The sequence below is a fragment of the Cavia porcellus genome, unplaced genomic scaffold (assembly GCF_034190915.1).
Source record: "Cavia porcellus strain 051 isolate PalLab524CR breed Dunkin Hartley unplaced genomic scaffold, mCavPor4.1 scaffold_16, whole genome shotgun sequence".
NCBI classification, from domain to species: Eukaryota; Metazoa; Chordata; class Mammalia; order Rodentia; family Caviidae; genus Cavia; species Cavia porcellus.
The window spans coordinates 23,236,845-23,258,062 of NW_026947499.1; the positions used below are offsets into that span (position 1 = coordinate 23,236,845).

The window sequence follows — 21,218 nt, forward strand, 5'->3', positions numbered from 1 at the left end:
GTAATCTCTGTAACTCCCCTCTCTTCTACTTTATTTTTTAAATTTTTTTTTTTTTTTTTTTGGTCTTTTTCCTTTTTATCAGTACCGGGGATCAAACTCACGACTGCCTGCTTGCAAGGCAGGCGCTTATGCCGCTGAGCTAAACCTCCAGCCCCCTCTCTTCTACTTTAAAAAGATGTTGAGCTGAATCTGATGTTTCGGCTCAGTTACTGAGAGGTTTAGTTGGCTCTTACTGTTATTATTTTTGAGATGGGAGGTCTCTTCACTTTGCCCAGGCTGGTCTCATCTTTGCAATCCTTTTGCTCAGCCTCCCAGGAGGCTGGGATAAGATTACAGGCATACACTACCACACCAGTTTGCCTCAGCTTCTAGACTAGCTGGGAACAGTGTTTTGGTGCTACTCTGCCTAGCTAGTTCTTATTCTTTATTTCCTTAGCCCTAGAACTGAGTTTGAGATCAAGTGTACTAGAGGCTGAATTTTTGGAGCATGCTAGGCAAGCACTCTATTACTGACATATGTTCCAGTTTAGCATACCTAGGAATTTTATAAGCACAGTAGTTCTTCTTTTTTTTAATTTAAGGAGAAAAAGAAAAAAAAAAATAGAAAAAGGGTACAAGTTATACAGAATTTCAGAAAACATAAACAGTAGGAAATCACTAGTTAATAGATTACATATTGTTATCTTAGAAATAGTTGTTCAAGTTACAAAATTAAAGCATATAAAGTGGACTTTCAAACAGTGAGACTGGAAACAGTTTTGTTCAAAGATCCAACAAAACTAGTAATATGGTTATCTATCTTATACACTTAAATATATATGCAGTTATATTCTTTAGAGCACTTTCTTTTCCTCTCTTTTGTACAATGACAATTACACATTTTGGGTTTTACTACTCCCACAGTTCTTATTACTTTTTTTTTGAAGACAGTAAAACCAAATGAAGCACAGTAGTTCTGAGCCTACAGATTCCTGCTCCATAGCCCAGTCTCCAGGAAGATTGCCTTATGGGCTTCCTCTGTCCATCTCATTGGTTTTCCTTCTCTGGTCTGGCCCCAGGCAAATGAATGGCTAAGCCTTCAGATGCAGAGCTGTTTGCTGTGAGAGAGCAGCTGGCTGACACAGCCTTCAGGAGCATCACCTTCAGGATCTGCAGCCCACTGGGACAGAGACCAGTCTTTTCCAGAAGCCTCCAGCCAATGAGTAGGCACAACTGGGTCACTAGGGCCTGGCTGTTTTCCCCAGCTGGAACTCCTCTATGGGAACTCTGCACTGGAGCTCCCTATTGGTTGGCTGATGCTTTTTCAGAGTGGCATGCAATATGAGACTTCTCTTACTCAATCTCTTTCCTTTCCTTCTCTTCCCATAATGTCAGCACTGAACTATGGTCTGAAGGCTTTTTCCTACCCAGTCCTGTGTCCTGTCCTTTTATCTCTCACAAGCATTACTTGTACTTCCAATTTTGTTTTGGCAATGGCTTCCTGGAGGACCTAAGGAACACTACCTCCTTACCCTGTATCTCTCCCAGCCTGCCAAGACCTCATTCTCCAGGGGATGAATTTTCTCACTGCCTCTGTTATGGTTGATACATTGTGTCAACTTGAGAAGTTTAGAAGTTTGACTGAGAGACTCAGCAGAGAGCCAGGGTTCTTTGTAAATATCCTCATCCTGTGCAAAGAAGGGCAAGATTTTGTGAGTGCTAGGTGCCCAGAAGGAGGGGGGTGGCCTGTATACACTGTAAGGGAGAAAAGGATTTCTCTTTCTCCCCTTTTTCTTTGCCTGCTGCCTTGAAGTGTTCCCCATGCCATGTCACCCTGCCTTGGAGCCAAATGATTATGGACTGAAACCTCCACAAACAGCTAAATAAAGCTTTCCTTCTTCCATTTTGGATGTCGAGTGCTTTGTCCCAGCATTGAGAGAAAAGTAACCAAGACATCCTCTCCGCAGGCCATCCCCAGTATGCTGGTGTTCCCCATTCCCCTCTCATGAGCACTGCCTCTCATGTCTCACTCTGTGTCCAGCACATAGTATACTCAGTATTTATTTGTTTTTGAATGAACACAGTGTGCTCTGGAGCAAGGAACTGTCCATGCCATCCTCCCAGCACAGGGAGTCTTCCAGATAAGGCTGGGAGTGCCAGCTCCAAAGGCCATAGGGAGGATCTGCCAAAGGAGGACCCCTGAAACAAGGAAGCTGGGGAAAGTGACACATCCTCAGGGCCTGAGGAGGTATACCCACATGCCAGGGGAAATCAGGCCTGGTTTTCCTCTTGATTTTCTGGGTGACTCCCAGCAAGGTACCCTTCTTCTTGGGCCTCCCTACATCCATTTCGTTTATGGGTGCTCACCTAACCTGACTCCCCAGGGAGGGGCAAGGATTGTGAGCCTTAGACAGGTCAGGGGTGGGGAAATGTATACGTGGGTGGGGCTCACTGAAGGCTCTCTGAGGTCCTGGGCTTACTGTCACAAAGTAGAGGTGTGTGTGGAGGGGTGCAGGTAAAGAAAGAGAAAGAGAAGAATTAGGAGGGAGAAGGGAAACACAAAAGTTGAGTAAGAGAAGGAGAGAGAGAGAGAGAGAGAGAGAGAGAGAGAGAGAGAGAGAGAGACAGAGAGAGAACAATTAAAAAAGAAATGGGAAAATAGTCAGATGTGTGTGGTAGGTGGTACGTGTCTGTCATCCCAGCTACTTAGGAGAGATGAGACTGAGACAAGAGGATTGTAGATTTGAGTCCAGCCTGGGAAACTTATCAAGACTGTTTCTCAAAATAAAATAAGGATCTGGGGATGTATCTCAGCGGTAAAACACTGAGATTCAATTTTCTCCAGATTCAATTCTTAGTAGTGGAAACACACACACACACACACACACACACACAGAGAGAGAGAGAGAGAGAGAGAGAGAGAGAGAGAGAAGGGTGGGGGATTAAGAAAGAAGCAGAGATGGAAAAGGTCAACAAATAATTAAAAGAAATAGGGAAGAAGGCAAAAAGAAAGAAGACAGATGGAGACAAACACATGGAGCACTAGTAAAAAATTGTAAAGACAGAGAAAGCAAGAGAAAAGGAAAGAAATGGACAGGTAGAGTCAGAAAGATAAGGAGAGGGAGGGAAGGAGAGACAGAAATTAGAGAATCACAGCAGATAGAGAAGGAAACCGGGAGATAACAAAGAAAGAGGAGCTGAAAGATGACGAAGCGTGACAGGAACTGACGAGACAGGGAGGGAGGAAGGAAGGGACTCCCTCACAGATCCCCCCACTCCTGATTCCCGTTGGCACCCTCCCCTACCTGGTCCCACCTGTCTGGACTCAGTAGATTAGGCCTTCCTCCTGTCCAGCCTGTCCTGTCCTGCTGGTTTGGGCCTCTCCAGCCTCCTCCTTCTGAGGACTCTGAGGGGTGCCATGGAAGGAGGCAGGGTAGGAGCAGATCCTGTCGTGTAAGCTGACTGACATGGCTTCTCGGGTGGAGTGGGAACAGGACACCCAGTGACACCCTCCCTGGAGGCCTGAGCAAGCTCCAGCCTGCCTCCCTTTGGGGCCCAGATGGGAAGAGACCTCCAAAATCAACTCCACTGTACCTCTCATTGTGTAGAGGGGGGAAACAGGCCCAGATAGAGGCAAGGACAAAACCAAAGCTACACAGCCAGCTAGTGGCCTAGCCCCTAGCCCCAGAGTCTGCATACAGACAGAGCTGAGAGATGTTACAGACGCTGTGGCCCAAACACTTTGACATTTCTTTCTCATGAGAAAGCTGCTTCCTGCCCCTGGGTATCTTGAGGCTTTAGTAACTGTGTGTCCGGTATCAGGCGTGTGCTAAGAGTCTTACCCAACATGGTATGAGATGACTACTATGATTATGTTTATCATACAGAAGAGAAAACTAAGTTATAGAAAAGGTTTCTAAGCCCTTGATGACACAATGGCAGCATGCAAACTGAATCAATCTACCTGACTTCCAAAGCTGGGTGCCTTTTATGTGCCCAAGTCTCCCTTGGTGATGGGAAGGAAAGGAGTCTGTACCATGGAAAAAAAGGTGGCAGTTCCTAGGAAATGATAGATACCAGACTGAGGGCTTATTTCAAATATCAGACTTCTACCCAGGGGATTCAACTTGGAGTAGCTGTGTTCCTGTCCTTAGGAACCTCTGTCTTCCTCTCATTCCTGTCACCACTTGTCTCTATTCCACACTCCCTTTCCCAGCCTCTGGAGAGGAGTTTAGCTCCTGGGTTACACCCATCCTTTCCCCCTTCTCTTCCTTGTCAGCAGTTATGACCTTTGGATCGCAGCCCCGGGCTGGTTCTGCAGCTTCTGCTGCACACCAAACTCTAGCTCCTCAGCTCTGCCCTGCCTCTGCCTCCCACGGCTGTTTCTCCTGGAGAGACTTAGATGGAGATTAAGAGGATATTGAGGAAGCAGTAAACTGACAAACAGATGGACAGACAGACAAGTTACTGTCTTGGCCAGCTCTGATTTCCAGCTGAGCTCCCTAAAAGCTATACTTCTAAGCTCAAACCCCTCCTCATCTGGGGTCTGATGGTCACCTGAGGTTTTCTCACCCTTATGGAGCCTTGGTTTCTTTACTTATTCTATGGGTAAAAGAACTCATTTTTACCAGGTGGCTGGAAATTGAATCAGTCTGGAGACACAGAAACAAATGCTGAGTGTATCCCCTCCTTAATGGAGAGATCCTTGCTACTTGAAGGGACCTGTAATAGCTGCTACACCCCCCAGGCGACCATAGTCCATAAATGGAGGTGGGTGTAGATCTGGCTCCTGATCCATTCTCTGCTCCACAGCATTGGCCCAGCTCTCTGTTGTTTTCAATGCTGTGTCATCCCATCCATTAGGTCAGGAAAGCTGCTGTTAAGCCAGGCTATACTTGAAGTCACAAAAAGTGGGGAGCCCTGGACCACTGTCTCCCAGTCATGCCATGAGCCTTTCTAAGAACCAAGACTGGGAAGGAGCACAGGGCCTGGGCCTAGGACTAAGCACTTCCCTTCCTAGAGCTCTTGGGAACTCCCAGGGTGGCAGCCCAGAGCCCCAGCCCTGTCCTCACCTCATTCACCCAGGTCTGGCCCAGGTCCATGGCCTCCTGCCAATCTGATGGAAGTGGGTGTGACAGCCACTCCTGGAGTGGGAAGAAAAAGGACAGGTTAGAGGGGCCTCTTCCAAGCCTCTGAACACTTTTTCCTCCCCAAGGAGACACAGCACCCTGCTTGGTCCCTGCCCCCATGGCCAAAGCCTTGACATAATCCCCTTCCAGACAGGGCTGGCAGCTAACGACTGGATGGAGAAGAGAAGGGCTGTGAGTGGAGGCGTGGGCCCGGCAAGTGCACTCCTCAGCCAATCAGTGCCCTGCCTGGGTGGTGGATTTGGTTACAAGCCCAAGATCACTGCATACTCCTTCCTCCTCCTGCTGCAGCTTCATTCATTGGCCCCTGTCACACGGCCACAGAGCCCTGCTGGGTATTGCTTCCGGCTGCAGCCTCATGGGCTGGCAGGGACAGGCATTAGGGAGCTTTGTCTGACCAGGCTGGGCTCAGTCAAAATGAAGGTTCTGACAGTGCTGTTGGGGATGCTGGGTTTCTTGGGGGTGGTTCCAGAGAGCTCTGCTGCCCACTACTGGGAAAACAGCTCCTGCTACTACTGGAACATGCCCATCCCTGGCAGCCCTCTGGGGTCCCTGAGCTTCCTGGCCAAGGATGCTCAGGGTCTGGCTCTGTTCCATGCCCACTGGGATGCTCATGGAAGGCTGCAGGTATGCAGCTGGCAGGATGAACCGGAGCTCATTGAAGTTTTCAGTGATCTCTGTGCTCATGAGCCCACCCGGGGCTTCTTTATCCACAAGCCAGGATCAGAGCTGCTGAGAGCACTTGCCTCACTTTACAGTCAGTGGGAGACCTGCCAAGGGCCCTCAGGGGCCAGGGTGAAGCGAGCAGCAGAGCAGAGTGGAGCACCAGGCAGAAGGCACCTGCGAATGAAGAGAGGATGGACCATCCCTGGCACACTGTGGTGTGGAGTGGGAGACTCTGCTGGGAACTCCTCAGAGCTGGGTGAGCCTTGGGGTGTGGCTGGGCATCTGGTTGAGGAGTCACAGGCTTTAGCCATTGGCTTCTGGTCTCTCAGGTCATTTTTTTTTTTAAGGAATAATTTCACCATTTGCAACTCAGTTTCTTTATCTGTAAGATGAGGATGACCATGAGTCTCATCTTGGGACACTTATGTGAGATCATGGGTGGGAAAGGTTTTACACAAATCTGGGAGTCCCTATTAATCAACATCTGAGGAAAGAGGCAGGGTGGGGTGGGTTTTTTTTTAACCCCAAAGTCACTACCCAAAATATTTTAGAAGACCAGGCGCTTAAACTCGAAGAACTAGGTTCAGATTCCAACTCAGCACCTCTATGCTGAGCAATTCATTTCTCCTTACTGAATTTACTTCCTCACCTGTAAAACTAAGGCGGCACTCCCCCTTACAAGGCTGCTGTGAGCTTGAGTGTGGGAAGTACTAGGTGTCTGGGCTATGCCCAGTGCAGGGCACCATGGCTTGGACCATGATGGAATGCTGTTTGCGTCTATGTGGAGGGTTTGGGAGGAGTTGACACCTGAGTGGGGAGGGTTAGCATCCTGGCTCTGCCTTGTGTTAGTAAGAAATGTTGCACCCTGCCTGCTTGCCATTCCATTCCATACCATGTACATAGCTTTAAGAGTATGGGCTTGGGAACTCTGGAGGGAGATGACAACTTGTTCAAGGAAGACCTTCCTCATGAACATGAGAGGGTTGCATTCTGAGTGTGCTATGTAGGCTTTGAAACTATGAGTTTCACAGAGGGAAAATGATTGGCCTGAGGTTACCCAGGGAGTTTATATCAGGGCTGGCCTGAGAACCAGAACTCTGCCTTCTTGAGACAAGAAGACATACATAAGTTGCCTGACCCCTCCTGAGCTGCTGCTGCCCCACTTCTTTCCACACAGGGATCTTCCAGGGGGCCGATCTCTGCTGCAGAGAACATGACCACTGCCCACAGAATATCTCACCTTTGCAGTACAATTATGGCATTCGAAACTTTCGATTTCACACCATCTCCCATTGCGACTGTGATGCCAGGTTGGTAGAAGGCAGGAGGGTCTGGGGCTTGGGGACAAGAAGAGTCACCCTGTTCCTGAGTGTAGACACTAGGATTCCAGAGTATTCTAAAGATCAACCAGCCTAGACCCCAATGTGCAGATGGGAAAACTGAGACCCAAGAGAAAGAATTCTTGGCTCCCAAACCATCTGGATAGCAGTGATAGGGTTGAATGTGGGAGGAACTAGGAGGCTCTCTGGGGTCCAGGGACCTGAATACCAGCTCTGGGGCAGGTTCCAGCAATGCCTGAGGAACCAGCATGACTCCATCTCAGACATCGTGGGTGTGGCCTTCTTCAACGTGCTGGAGATTCCCTGCTTTGTGCTGAAGGAGCAGGAGGCGTGTGTGGAGTGGTACTGGTGGGGCCGGTATGTGGCTACCCCCATTAAATCCTTTCCCAGTCAGTGAGATAACCTTCTTCCCAGCCTGGCGAGGGAGGGCTGTCTGTCTCTTCTTCAGGTAATGATGCCTTATTGGTCTTATCTTTCCCTTAGGGCAAGGATTAGGGTACAAACCCTTCTTGGGTACCTTCCAAAGCCAAGGGAGGTGGGAGATGGCGGATTCTTAGTCTCTGTGGAGAGGACCCTCAGGGCTTCTGGAGCAGAGATTCAGAGTCATCAATTGCTACCAACTGCTACCTTCCAGGTGTAAAACATATGGTTCAGTGCCCCTTGCTCACCTCCAGCCCGGGACCTTTTACAATGCTTCTTGGAACTCCCCGGCCACCTCCCTGCCTCCCAGTTCCCAGAGCCCAGCCCACACCAAACCTCAATGGAAGCTGCACCCTCAGAAGACTCGATCGCAGCAGAAAGTGTCTAGGCAGCCAAGCACAGCCAATGCCACAGTCTTCCAGGCCCCTGTGGTCTCCTCCAGACCTGATGTGACCCTAACAGCCCAGTTGGTGGCCTTTCATCCAGCCCTTGATGGTCTGCAGAGTGGCCCCAAACCTCATAGTAAGTTATGAATCTAACTTTGGGAGTACCTCCTCTGTGTGCATGGGGTTAGGGTTGGGGTGGGGGGATGTGTTGTCTATTTCCTGCTCCAAACACCTCCCAGAATATCCAATCACTGAGCTATATCCCTAGCTCATAGTGCAAGAGCAAGAATTTTCATAATCCACAAATTGGACCATGTCACTCCCCACTGACATCATGGATCCTTTTTAATCTCAGTTCACAAGTTGCAGGATCCAGAGGCCCTCAGCCTCCATGGACTCTTATTTTGTAGTTTAAACTCCGTTTTTACAAACTTCCTGCAAGGTTCCTGCCAGAGTTGGGGACACAGCTCAGTGGTAGAATGAGATAACTGGCCTCCTCTTACCTCAGAGCCTTTGCATATGCTATTCTGTCTGCCTGCAGACATTGTCCTCTCTTTCCCCTCCCAGGTTCAGCTTAATAGTCTCACCACTCTATGTTCTACCATGGTGGCACTGCTGTGCGCATGAGTACAGCAGAGAGGGAGATGGTGTTTGTGTGATGGAGCATGTGTGCTGCTGTTTTTCCTGGGTGGTGGCAGGCACTGGTGAAGCCTCCTAGTGGACTGGATTCCCTTCATCACTACACATGTCGCTAGGCACTCGCTGGGCCTGTAGCAGCTTCCTCCTCCTGGACCAATGTGAGCACCAAATCAGGCCCCAGGAAGCCAAGTTCCAGCTGCTGAACAGTGCCCACAAGCCCCTCTTCCACTGCAACTGCACACGCCGGTGAGGCCTACTGGCCCTCTTAGGGGTGGGCTGTCTGCTGCCAGGCCCTGGGAAGGGGCACCTTGCTAACGAGGTCCTGTCCTAGCCTAAGCCTGCCTTGCTTGCAGCCTGGCACGCATCCTGAAGCTCCACAGACCACCTGCAGGTGCCAACATGCTTTGGAAGTGGCTGGGCACCACCTGCTTCAAGCTGGCCCCTCCACTGGATTGTGCTGAGGATAAAGGGTAAGCAGTGGCAGAGTCAGGAAGGATGGAGAGCTTTCCCCATGGACTGCATTACTTAGATCTGAACTGTGTGCCTGGGTCAAGGGGATTAGGGGACAGGGCCAGGGAGCTCTACTGTCAACACCTCCCTAACTCATAGTGCCTTGAGTCTAGCTCTGTAGTTGGCCTGCAGTATCTTGGTGCTGCCACTTACTGTATTTCCTCATCTGTAGAATGGTTGCAGGGGCCCAGGAAACTGCTTGCACCCTTAATCATTTTTTTCTTCCCAGTGGTACTGGGGAATGAATTTAGGGCCTTGATATATGCTTGAACTCAAAACGTAGCACAGGTTGGCCTTAAACTCACAGTGATGGTCCTGCCTCCCAAGTGCTGGGATATAGAGGTGTACCACCACTCCTGGCTCTTGATGCTTACTCCTAATCCACAGTCTTATTTGAATTGTGATTCTCAAAGTCAATCCTTTATAATTTCCATTTTACTTATGAGAAAGAAACTGAGGTCCAAAGTGAGTTACAGCCAGTTAACAGAAAAACCCAGGCCTCTGGGTACCACGCAGCTTTATTCTTTCCCCTTCTAGAGATAAGCCCACCCTTCTCTGCCTTGCTAGTGATCCTGACTCTGGCCCTGCTCCTCCCTAGGTCTCCATTTTCCTGTCTGTGTAGTAGGGTGGGATTCAACAAACCCTGACCACTTGCCCTCTTCTTACCCGATAGCTGCTCCAGAGAACCCAGAGCCATCAAGGTGTCAGCTCGGCATTTGTTGAGACTTCAGCAGAGACAACTCCAACTCCAGGATAAAGGCACTGATAGGGGGCAGGCATGGCCTTTGCAACCCTCAATGTCATTCTATAATCAATGCCTGCAGCTTACTCAGGCAACCTAGAGACCCAAAGGGCAGCAAAAGTTCTACAGTTAGTGACCTCAGTTTCCGCTTTCCTAGGCACCAGTTTGCACCTTGTTCCTGGCTTCCTGGGAATCTTGGCTTCCTCTCCATAGGTTAGACTGCAGCATGGCAGAGGCTGTTAAGGACAACCAGGAGGCTGCACAGAGGGGAACACCAGGCCCAAATGCCAGATCACATTTCCTGCTGTGCTGGATGACCTTGAGCTGGTGATACAACATCTCTGTGCCTGGAAATGGTGTTCAAAAGGCTTGCTCTGATGAGCGTGGGCCTTGTCTGGGAACTTTACATACAGATAGAGATGGGGAAGGGTAACTTATTGCAGCAGCACCTGCAGGCTCCAGGAAAAGGTACATGTATATTCATGTTGCAACATTAATACAGAACTCAAGAATCTGCTTAGGGGAGCCCTAGCACCTGGCTATGAGACCTGGGGCAGTAGGAGAGAAATTAGGGATGTCACAGAAATACTTGCATCTGAATCCAGGATGGGGGTCCTGGAAAGACATTTTGAACTCTGCTTCTCCCAGGGAGGCTCTTTCTTTTAATAGTTGCTGTATCTTTTCTAGACCATTCTTCTGGACCATTCTTTTTGTGCTAAACCTAAATTCAAATCTCTTTTATACCCTTGGAAAGGGACCCCCCTCTCCCTACTCTGAGCCTTGGTTCTCTCATCTGAAAAAGGGATTGTAAACATGAGCTACCTCAAGTGTTGTTGAAGATTAAGTGAACTAACTTTACATATATATATATAAAATTAAAATCTTGCTTAACACTCAGTAAACATTTTCTCCCTTTGGCACACAGCCAAACTGTCTGATCTTGAGAGGCTGACATAATCTCCTAGAGGCCTCAGTTTGCTCATTTGTAAAATGTTTCTAGGAATGGCACTGAGCCCACAGGGTGTGGGATAGATCAGAGATGCCATATATCCTGTATATAACTGGTGCCTGGCAAATATCAGCCCTGTCATTCTCTTGCCTCTTTAGTCCCTGCTTCGGACTGACCACCCCCAGGCCTGAACTGCTAACAAGTTAGGAAGGAGCCAGGAGTGAAGCTGGAGAATTTAATTCCTGATGGGTGACCTCCGGGATTGGGAAATCTGTCATATTTCCCCCACCATCCCAGATGGGGGCCCAGGCGGGGCTTTGCTGATTGTCACAGTTGAGGTGCCAGTTGGCCACCCCTGGCTAGGACAGAGGTGGGTACAGATACAGTTGGAGTGGCAGCAGGAAAGAGGCAGATGGGTTTATGAAAGATTGAGGCGGTGTGGGGCCATTTTGGGCCCATCTACCTACCTGGCCCTCAGGGTCCCAGACCCCCTTCCTCCAGCCCCTGCCTGCCCTGGGGGCTAGGAGACAGGCTGTCAGGGTCAGGGGCCTCCTGACCAGGTCCCCAGGGCCCGCCACCACCAGGATCTACAGTCTCTAGGCGCAAGGCAGGCAGCACGCCTAGGCTTCGAGGCACAGTTGATGGGAAGGCCCAGGGGCCAGGCAGCGCAGAGGGCCCTTCTTCACTGCTGCCTCGGCTGCTGTTGCCATTGCTCCTGCCATTGCTCCTATCGGGGGCTGCACGGGGTAACTGGCGGCTTTGGGGTGAGGGGCTACGGCTGGCACCACGACGTTCACGGGATGAGGGCCGCAGGGCAAAACTGGGGAAACGGGCCAGTCCTGGGCTGCGGCTACGATGTCGCTTGGACTTGCCAGGACTGGGGCTGCGGGACTTGGGTGCGAGAAGCTCCAGAGTGCTGTCATCCTCACCCTCCGAGGAGGTCCCCGAGCTGTCTGTGCTGCTGCTGCTGCTGGCTGACTTCGAGGTAGGCAGCGAGATCTGGGGGAATACTGGTCACAGGGGCATCCCACTCCTCATGGCCATTAAGGCCTCTTGGAACCACTTCCCCCCTCCCCATTGGCAGACCTTCTGGTCTGGCTATTGGTTTGACATCACAGAGTAGAATGTGGAGGCTGTGGCACTAAATAGGGCTATTTGCCCCTCCCTCTGAGCCCTACAGTGTGACCTATTTACCTGAAAGGGTTCAGTGACACCGATGAGGATGCTGTGGTTGTGACTGTAATAGCCCAGGATGAAGTCTCCATGGCCCTTGGGTAGTGATTCCTCACTGAATGTCACCTGGTGGGCTCAGGGATATAAGCCAAAATTGGGGTGAGAGGGCAGGCTCAGGACCCCCCAAACTGAGTCCCGAGTTCCCCAAGGCAATGGTAGTTTTTCTTTTCTTCCCCTCCTTTTAAGTACCTGGAAGATAGTCCCGTCCACATCTTCATGTTTGGCCCATACATAGGCCACATAATCCTTGCAGTGGCGAAAACCCACCTGGGGCAAGAGGGATCAGGGTTGTGACTCCTCATTCTAATTCCAGCAGGCCCCCAGGGTAGCATCAAACTCTGGACCAGCCAGTGACCCAACCCTGCCTTAGTGCCTAGCTGTTCCCCCAGACCCCTTCCTCCCCTAAGACACTGACTCCCCTGCTCTGCTCACCCGGTACAAGCCGATCCAGTCCCAGGAACTTCGGGCAAACACTGTTTCCATGCGGTACCTCACCACAGCCTGCTCTGGTCGTACCCACTCATCTGCCACCTCCAGCCGTACCAGTGGCACGTCGTCCCTGAAGGCAAACTGCCCAAGCAAGGCGGGGAAAAGTATAATATCAGGGGAGACTATAGCATCCCACACACCCAGGGCTCTTGGGCCAGCACAAATTAGTTGAGATGAAGGGACTCTGAAGCCACTTTACAGACTAAGAAACAAAGACAGAACAGAACTAGGATAAATACCAAACTTCCTGCCTCCCAACTCAGAGTTCCTTCTGTCTATAAGCTCCCTATGGAGTGAATGGAACACAGCTTTGAAGTTAGTGCACCCAGCATTAGGCCCTGGTTCTGCCATTGGCAGGTTATGCAATAGGCACATCCCTTGGCCTCTCTGAATACCAAGGCCCTTATGGGTAAACTCAGAGGCTCTTACTAAGTACCTGGGATTGTTTTTACTGATTCACCAGGATACCATTTGTAAAGCATCCTGTAAATTTCCCATTATAACACATGCTCAATAGGTGATTTGCCTATATGCTAGGTAAAGTTTTATATATTGGGCATTCTGGATTAAGCTGAATATCCTTGAGTGGGCAAAAAGAACCCTGTGTGGGTGGATAGAGACATCAGTTTATGTCTAGCCTCTGCTACCACCTTGCTGTGTGACCTTAAAGTGAGGCCCTAGTCATTCCAAGACTTAATTTCTCTACCTGAATCTTAAGTACTGAGGGTTCACTAACAATTATCTTGTTATTAGACCATGAAGACATTAGAACCCTGAGTATCCTTCCCCCAGGGCCAACTGAGCCAACCACAGAGTCATCAAAATGAATGAAGTGGCTCAACAGTGGGCAGCTATGGAATTGGCCCCATGTGTGTACCTAAGGAAAGGAAAAGTTTAGGTGGTGCCAGACTCAGGCCATTGTCTACTTCCCTGTTGATCTAGTTTCAGGTTTCCCTCCCTCTGCTTCTGAGCCAAGATGTTCCAGAAGTAACTGATACATTCTCTCCTTGTCCCTGGGTTGAAGGGCTAAAGTGTCACTTGAAATGCCCTCCAAAGGCTCCTAAGGTCAAAACTCTCTGAATCCCTATTCTGACCATGTTGCCTTGGATAATAGACCTGAGTTTTCTGAGCCTCAGTTTCTCTAGCTAGTAAAATAGAAAGGAGATTTTGGACACCTCAGGGCCTATTAAGACATGCAAAGGAATACGATACTGTGACCTATATAAGATATGACATGTAGTAGGTACTAAACATGTACTAGGTAACATTTTTAAGGGCTAGTCCTGAGGGCCAAGACAGGAAGGACAAGGTGGGGTGCCAAAAGGAGTGATTTTTTTCTTTTAGACAGAGACTCACTATGTAGTCCAGGCTGGCCTTGGACTTCTGGCAGTTCTGCCTCAACCTCCCGAGTGTTGGGATTACAGGTGTGTGCCACCTTGCTTGGCCATGATTTTTTTCTGTGCTAGAGATTGAACCTGGGGCTCTGTATATGCCAGGGAAGAGCTCTATCATTAAGCTATCTCCCCAGCCTCCCAAAAAGAGTGATTCCCAAAGCAGGATCCCTGGATGAGGGTTAAAACTCATGTCCAAGCCCTTTACCAGAGATCACAGGAGGCCCAGTAGGGCAGATATTCATTGCCAACTAACAACACTGATCATATGACCAAGTTACCAGGAAAAACATTCTGTGGCCTACAGAGCTCTTTCTTATCAGATCAAGATACCTGGAGAAGCCAGAGTTGTTTTTCAGGGTTGGAAAGATGGGGTCTACTCTGATCTACTTCTGCCACTTAGCCTTGTGTGACTTGGGGCACCTGCCTCCCTCAATAAGACCCTCAGTTTTCTCTGTTAAAAAAATAGGGAGCTCATCTTTTAGATCTGGTCCTGACATATTACAATTTCCCCTTTTTACTTTGGCAACAAGAAACCTCAGTGCTAAATACAATATAGTCATCCTTCAGTGTCTTCAGGGAATTATTAATGTTCCAGGAAACGTGGCAGATACCAAAATCCAAGTATGTTTAAATACTTTACATAAAATTGTATACTATGTGATTATAATCTTGTGTATCTTTCTATGCATTTTAAATCACTTTTTTTTTTTTTTTTTGTCTTTTGAGGCAGGGACTCATTATGTAGTTCAGGCTGGTCTTGAGCTTACTTTGTAGCCCACGCTGGTCTTGAACTTACAATGATCTCCCTGCCTCAGCCTCCTGAGTGCTGGGATGACAGGCATATGCTACCATGCCTGGCTCATTTCTGGGTTATTTACACCTAATACAAAGTAAATGCTATATAAATAGCAATATATAGTTATTGCACTATATTGTTTAGGTAAAAATGACAAGAAAAGTGTATAGGTGTTCAATACAGACTCAATACTTTTTCTGAATATGTTTGATACATGGTTGAATCACAGATGCTGAGCCGACACAAAGGACTAACTGAACTATAGTAACCATTTTGAATTTGGCTTTGAGCTTTTTTATATTTCTACTCCCTTCTCCCATCGCTACCTTACTCTGACATTGCTTAGACCTTAATAAATAATGAATGAATGCCACATAGAATTGGAGTAAACATTTGATTTTGCTGGTCTTATACATGTGAATTTTAATATACATTGCCCTAAACCTTTCTTAGAAGCAAGTCAGTCAGACATTAGTGAAAAAACATGCTCTGCAATCAGACTGGCTTGGGTTCAAATTCTAACTCTTTCTCTGAGTGGCTGTGTGACCCTGGGGAAGTGATGCTTTCACTCTCAGCCTCAGCCTCTTCACCTGAAGATGAGGCTTATAACTTCCCTCCCACTCTTTTAGGACAAATGATTGCTGTAGGTATGAGGCGTTATTGGTGGGCAGCGGAATCCTAAGCTGGGTCATGGAGGAGGATGATACCAGGACTCACCCGCAAAACAAACTGAGCAGCCACAGGCTTGTGGTCACTGACTGTGTATTCCATGTGGCTGCGGTAGCTGTGTTGGGTCACCTGGAGCCGGTGGCTCTCCCGTCCTGAGGGGCTAGGACCTCCACCTGGAGCCTTGACCTTCCACAGAATACGATCTGTCCAGGCTGGCTTCCGCTTCTTGGCGCTGCGGAGGGCAGGGATAGCTTGGATCTCAGCGCCCGAAGATCAAGGCAGAGCTTCCAGCCTCGCCTCCAGTCCTTCTTCCCATAGTCTCTCATCTCTAGTAGACTCAGCCCACTATCCCAGTACTCACCTGGTATCATATTTGTTGGTACCCACATCAAACTTGAAGGTAGGGGCGAAGTTAAGGGGCCCCTCTTGGAAGCCTTTCAAGATGGGCCAAGTGTTCTTGGCTATGTTGAGCTGTGGGGGTCCAGAAGGACAGAATTAGGTAAGAGCTTGGGACCTCCATCACCCAGAGAGAGAATGTAGAGCAGGTGAGGGTAAGGACCACAGCCTCAGGTATACAAGTGTGTGGCAGAAAATGTTTCGTGTGCTTGGGATTTGAGGTGGGAGCTAGGATTCCCCACCTGGTCCTTCTCCCAGAGTTGATGGAGCCGGTCACTGTCAATAGCAAACTTGACAAAGTGCAGGTCATAACTCTCGATTCGGAAGTTCAGGTCCCCAAACCAGAACACGAGGCTGTTTGCAAGCGGGGGTCAGTGAGGCCAGGGAGTGGAAGAGCTCAACCCAGATCCTTACCAGCCCTCATCCAATCTGACAGCACAGGCACCTCTAGAGATGCCAGTAGATGGGTAGCTGATTGCATGGCCTTCAGCCCAACAAGGAGCTAAGGGGATGGGGGGGGGGCAGATCTAGAGGAAATTAGCTTGCGACTGTGCCTCAGCAAAGCCCCAAAGTATTTGCAGGCTCTACTACTCCCCATCAAACCGCTTCTGTTCTTACAGGCAGTTTGGGTGACCACTCACCCCAACATACCCTCTTCTTTCCACAAGCCCCACCCAGACGGGTATTCTGCATCCCCCTCACTTAGTTCCACCCAACCTCCTTATGGTCCCTGGCCATACTCATGATCCAGGATTCCTTGTGCGCCAGGTCCCTGGAATTGCTGGAGGCTAAGGATAGTTTGAAAATTGTCCTTGCGCTGCTCCGCTTTGTCCATATGCGCAGGCAAGTGGCAGTTCAAGAAACAGAGCATGTGCCCGAAAGCAGACAGGCGCACACTCACGCCACCCTTGTTACCCTAGGAAGGAAGGATTGGGTCGGTCATGGGCGAGGCCTCAAAAAGGAAATAAGGCACAGGACAGACAGGTAATTGGAGTATGAGGGTGGGAAAGGGCAGGGTCCTAAAGAGAGGCGGATCACCGGGCTGGGCAGACAGATGAAGGGGGCGGGGTCAAGGGAAAGGGCGTAGCCCTCGGGGATTGGGCAGGCCCTAGGTTCAGAGTGTGCCTTGGGGGCCCCATTCCCTCCAGGCCTGTTCGTAGGCTCACCCAGTAGCCACCCAGGCCAGTACGAGTGCAGTCAGTCTGCACGTCCCTCAGGAAGGGCAGGTGGTAGTACTTGGCGAACAACAGAAGGATGACACCTTGCATCCTCACTGTACTCACCTGCGGGGTGAAGTTGGAAGGGACAAGGTTGGAGGCTGGGACGAAATGCCCTAGCCTTGGATCCTGCCATGTCTTTCCCCATCCTTAAAGTCTGCTTCTCCTATTTCACTGATCCAATAACAGTGGCCCAGCAATCCCCACAGTGAGTCACAGGAGAGATGGCCCTGGAATCCAGGAGAGTCCCTGCTCCTCCAAAAGGTGAAGGGGGGGCATTACCAGCACGAAACTGAAGGGCCCCAGCGCTTCCATGAATAGCTCGCTCCACTGGTCCGTGAAGAGAGCGTCCTTGAGCCGCTTGTTGATCATGGAATTCACTTCCTGCAACCTGGGGGAGTTGAGGGGTGGGGCAGTCTTGGAGTGGAGAAGCATCCTAGAAACCCCTGCCATATTAGAGGTCCGGAGGCCCCAAGAATTCAGGAAGGGGGTCTCCCCCCTTCCCCTCACCCTATGGCGATCATGTCTGCACCATCACTGTCATCGCCACCACCCAGGTGGAGGAGGGATGTGACATCGTCTGGAGGCATGGCAGTGCCCACGTTCCATGTGACCACAGTGATCCTGGTGGCAGGGACATAAGAGGATTCACGGCTGGGCACCATTCCCTACTTTCTCCCTTCCTCCCATAGGGTTCTCTCTGGAAAGGTAAACTGAGGAGGAGGAGGGAGGGGGCAATCAGCCCTTAGGAAAACCCACCATGGGACCACTGACCCTCCTATCTACTCTCCCTGGGAAGATAAATTGAGGAAAAACCAAAACCCTAGGAAAGGATGATGTCTTCTGAGGGTCCCCAGTGAGACCAGATCAAATCCTCAGGAGACAAGCTGAGAGAGAGTATAACATCACCCTGGAAGGATAGTCAGTTGCCAAACTCAAGCCCCCAAAAACCTTTCTTGGGAGAGGGCCCCCTCACCGGAATCCGGGGTCACTCTTGCAGGTAGGCTGAGCTGACCAAGAGGTGGATGATGAGGTGGACGTAGGAGAGGTGGTGACTGGGGCTGAAGCTTCCTGGGCTTGAAGACTGGGGCTCAGGCTCCTGCTAGGCATCGCGTCCTGGTTGCCAGACCTTGTACCCTGAGCAACAGGCCCTATGCTCTTGGTGCCAGGTACTATGCCCTGAGTGCCAGGCACTGTACTCTGGGTGTCAGGCTTGGGGATGGCCATCTCAGGGGCTGAAGGGACACAGGAAGAGTGGTTGGGGGAGCGGCTAGGGGAACGACTGGGAGACCGAGGTGGCTTGGGCAGAGCTGGGGGCACCGTCTGGCCTGAGAGAGCCCCTGGCCGGAAGGTAGGGGACAGAAGTCCAGGGGAACGGGTGCCAGGCTCTGGAGGGCCCTGGCCTACATCCAAGGGCAGGGTCGGGAGTGGCTGGGGCAGGACAGGATCTTCAGGGATGTTTCGCGGAGCCTCAGGCCAAGCTCGGAAGGTGAGGGAGAACCGGGCATCTGGGGAGGTTTGGATCAAGGATGGGGGGGTTGTAGGACTAGATGCCTGAGCTGGAGGCTGGAGATGCCCCTCAGAAGTGGGGAGAGATCTGGGGACTGGGGCATCCTTCTGTCTAGTTGCTGTGCACCCCATAGAAGTGGGAGCTGAGGCTGTGGATGCTGGAGTGAGGGTCTGTTCCTGAGAGAATGACAGAGCTGGACTAGGCACTGGGGAAGGACTGGCTGGGGGCTGGTGGGGCTCCTCCTGAGGAGCTAGGGCCAGGCTTAGGCCTGAAGCTGCCAATGCTGGCTTAGGTGCCATGGAGGTGGGTGACAATTGCTTCTTGTCTCTGGAAGCTGGAGCCACACTGGTCTCCAGGGTAACTGGGGAAGGCTTTGGGACAGCTGAGGCAGATATCACCAGCTGCCCCAGAGATGCTGGAGCCAGGACTGAGCCTGAGGTTGCTGGGGAAGGCTTTGATCCAGCTGAGGCAGACACCACTAGCTGGCCCACACATGTTGGAGCTTGACTGGAACTACGGTGAGCAGGAGCTCTTCTGTGTCCTCCAGGGGTGGACAGTGGAGACAGGATGGGTTGGGGAGATGCCAGAACCAGCCTTAGCCCCTCTGAGGAAGGTGACATTGCTGTTCGTGGCCCCACAGGTGCCAGAGCCAACCTTGGTTCCAAGGGTCCTGGGGCTGTTTTCTCCTTCAGTTGGACCTGAAAATTTGAGTGCACCTTGTAGAGGACAAGTCAGTGACTCAGAGTGACCCTAACTAGGAAGCTGAGCTATGACTTCCTTACAGATCCTCATAAGGCTTATATTTCCAAGGAAGTTCTTCTTGCTATCTTACTCCAATCCATCCTGCTGCAAGTCAGTTTCTCTCTTGGAGGAGGCGACAGAACACAAAGCCTGCCCCTTCTCAGCCTTCTCCTTCACAAGTGGAGAAACTGGGACCCTGACTCGAACGAAGCAAAGTGAATCTGAGGCTCTCCTGGTTCTCCTGGCTGGTACCTACTCCCTGCCCACCCCTATCAGCTTCCCTGGGCAGCCCTCTCAGGAATCCCAGAAGCTCTTCCAGCCACAGGCACTGACCTGATCACTCGGGTTTGCCTACATTGGGCAGTTGGGCTTCAGCCTATTAAATATCTCTCCTCCATGGAGCCCAAAAGCCCTCTAGTGCTCTCTCACCACCACCACTCAACCCCTCAGCATCTTGGGTCACAGTCCTCTGCCAGCCATTCCCAAAGTTCCAAACAGGGACAAGATCTGGGGACTGAAACTGGCCATGTAGATTCCCAGCCCAGCTCTTTGTAGCCTTTGGCAAGCCTCTCTGCCCAAGGCCTCCATTTCCCTGCCTGCAAATGAAGAGTTCCTTCCAGATGAAGAGTCCTTGACCACAGCCCTCCCTGAGGAGTCTTGGTCTCTACATTTGTGAACCCACCATTTGCTGTACTAGAGTTCCATGGAGTGCTGTGGCATCAGCCCGTTCTCTCCAAGTGTGGTTGTACCACTCAGAACAGGTCGATGCTGGTCTTGAGCCTCTCAGCACCCAGATGGTACTCTCTTACCCTATCCATTCTCTACCCCACTGGGGAGGGCAGGCAGCCAGGTATCCCCTTATCTCTGCAGGTGTTTGGGGGACTGCAGAGGCTTGCTCTCCTTTCCTCATCCATCCTCTGTTTACAGTGTTCCTTATCACCAGGAGGTAGGATAAAATATCCTTTGCCAGGGAAGACAGAAGGAGGTCTATCTTTGCTCCAGGGTGGCTGAATCCCTGTCTCCAGAGATGCAGTTCTGCCTGGTTTGTGTCCTTCTCGGTTCAGAGAACCTGAAACTCTGCCTCTGTTTCTTTTCCCAAACTCAGTTCTTTAGGTTGCATTTTGGACATCCTCCCTGGCTCCAAGTGTCCCACTGTGTGCCCCCTCCCCCTCAACCACCATACCGCCTCCAACACTAACAACTTAGACATCCCAGATGTCACAGTTTTAGTCTTCAGAGACAAGCCCCCTCATTTTGCATTGGCTCAGAGAAGACAAATAACTTGCCCAAGGTCACACAGCAAAGCCAGAGAACAGCTGGGTTCCCTGACACCACAGTCTAGGTCCAAGGCTCTTCTGAGGTCTTCTGGAGATGGCTAACTCTTTCTTGGGCATCCCATCATTGCCTCCCAGCAACCAGCATGACCTCTTTGCCTGACCCCTTCATAGTGGGCACAGGAGAGTGCCAGCCCCTTAGCCAGGGCATCAGGGTGCCTGCAGTGTGTGTGTGTGTGTGTGTGTGTGTGTGTGTGTGTGTGTGTGAGATCCGGAATGGTGAGGGAGTCTAGGTTTTGGGGAGTCTTACCTTGGAGGGTGTTCCAGTTTGAGAAACCCCACGAGGCATAAGCAAGGAGCCCAGGCCAGCTCGGGTCCCTGGCTTCCCACTGCTGCTGCCATTCTGGCCCTCCATGTCTGCAGCCCCCAGCAGCTCAGGCTCCCTTGGGCTCTGGCTCTAGCTCCTCCGCTCCCGGGAACCGTGATGTCATCAGTCATTTCAACCTGCTGAGAATTTAAAGGTACAGGCACCTACTTCCTAGCCTGGAGGTGGCCAGAACAAGGTGACTCTGCTCTAGGAACCCTTCAAGCTGGCTGCTGAGGTTGGAACGGCCATGGGGGCTGGGATGTGCCTATCAGCCCAGCCTAGGTCCCAACTGGAAGCGTAGAGGAGGCCCAATGTTTGTCCCCACCCTCACATCAGTATGCCTGGCAAACCTTT

General features: G+C 50.7%; 2 protein-coding genes across 4 annotated transcripts; one reads left to right on the forward strand and one right to left on the reverse strand.

Annotated features, from left to right (window-relative positions):
* Nucleotides 1–5,327: 5,327 nt before the first annotated feature.
* Pla2g3 (phospholipase A2 group III) lies at nt 5,328–12,585 on the forward strand. The gene is made up of 7 exons (XM_003478303.5): nt 5,328–6,048; nt 6,970–7,102; nt 7,355–7,489; nt 7,767–8,074; nt 8,694–8,823; nt 8,931–9,047; nt 9,761–12,585. The coding sequence occupies exons 1-7, from the start codon at nt 5,544–5,546 to the stop codon at nt 9,927–9,929; spliced, it is 1,497 nt and encodes a 498-aa protein (XP_003478351.2). The 5' UTR covers nt 5,328–5,543; the 3' UTR covers nt 9,930–12,585.
* Inpp5j (inositol polyphosphate-5-phosphatase J) lies at nt 11,000–20,984 on the reverse strand. Of its 3 annotated transcripts, none has more exons than XM_005007256.4 (13): nt 20,808–20,983; nt 17,949–19,180; nt 17,483–17,596; nt 17,255–17,363; nt 16,922–17,038; nt 16,496–16,671; nt 15,998–16,109; nt 15,721–15,830; nt 15,408–15,591; nt 12,444–12,581; nt 12,201–12,278; nt 11,973–12,077; nt 11,000–11,788 (listed from the first exon to the last, which is right to left on the reverse strand). In XM_005007256.4, the coding sequence occupies exons 1-13, from the start codon at nt 20,910–20,912 to the stop codon at nt 11,399–11,401; spliced, it is 2,970 nt and encodes a 989-aa protein (XP_005007313.1). In that variant the 5' UTR covers nt 20,913–20,983; the 3' UTR covers nt 11,000–11,398. The 3 variants fall into 3 exon arrangements, with proteins under 3 accessions (XP_005007313.1, XP_005007312.1, XP_012997577.1); XM_005007255.4 differs by having other exon boundaries at nt 11,000–11,777; nt 20,808–20,981; XM_013142123.3 differs by lacking the exon at nt 11,000–11,788 and having other exon boundaries at nt 11,973–12,085; nt 20,808–20,984.
* Nucleotides 20,985–21,218: the final 234 nt, after the last annotated feature.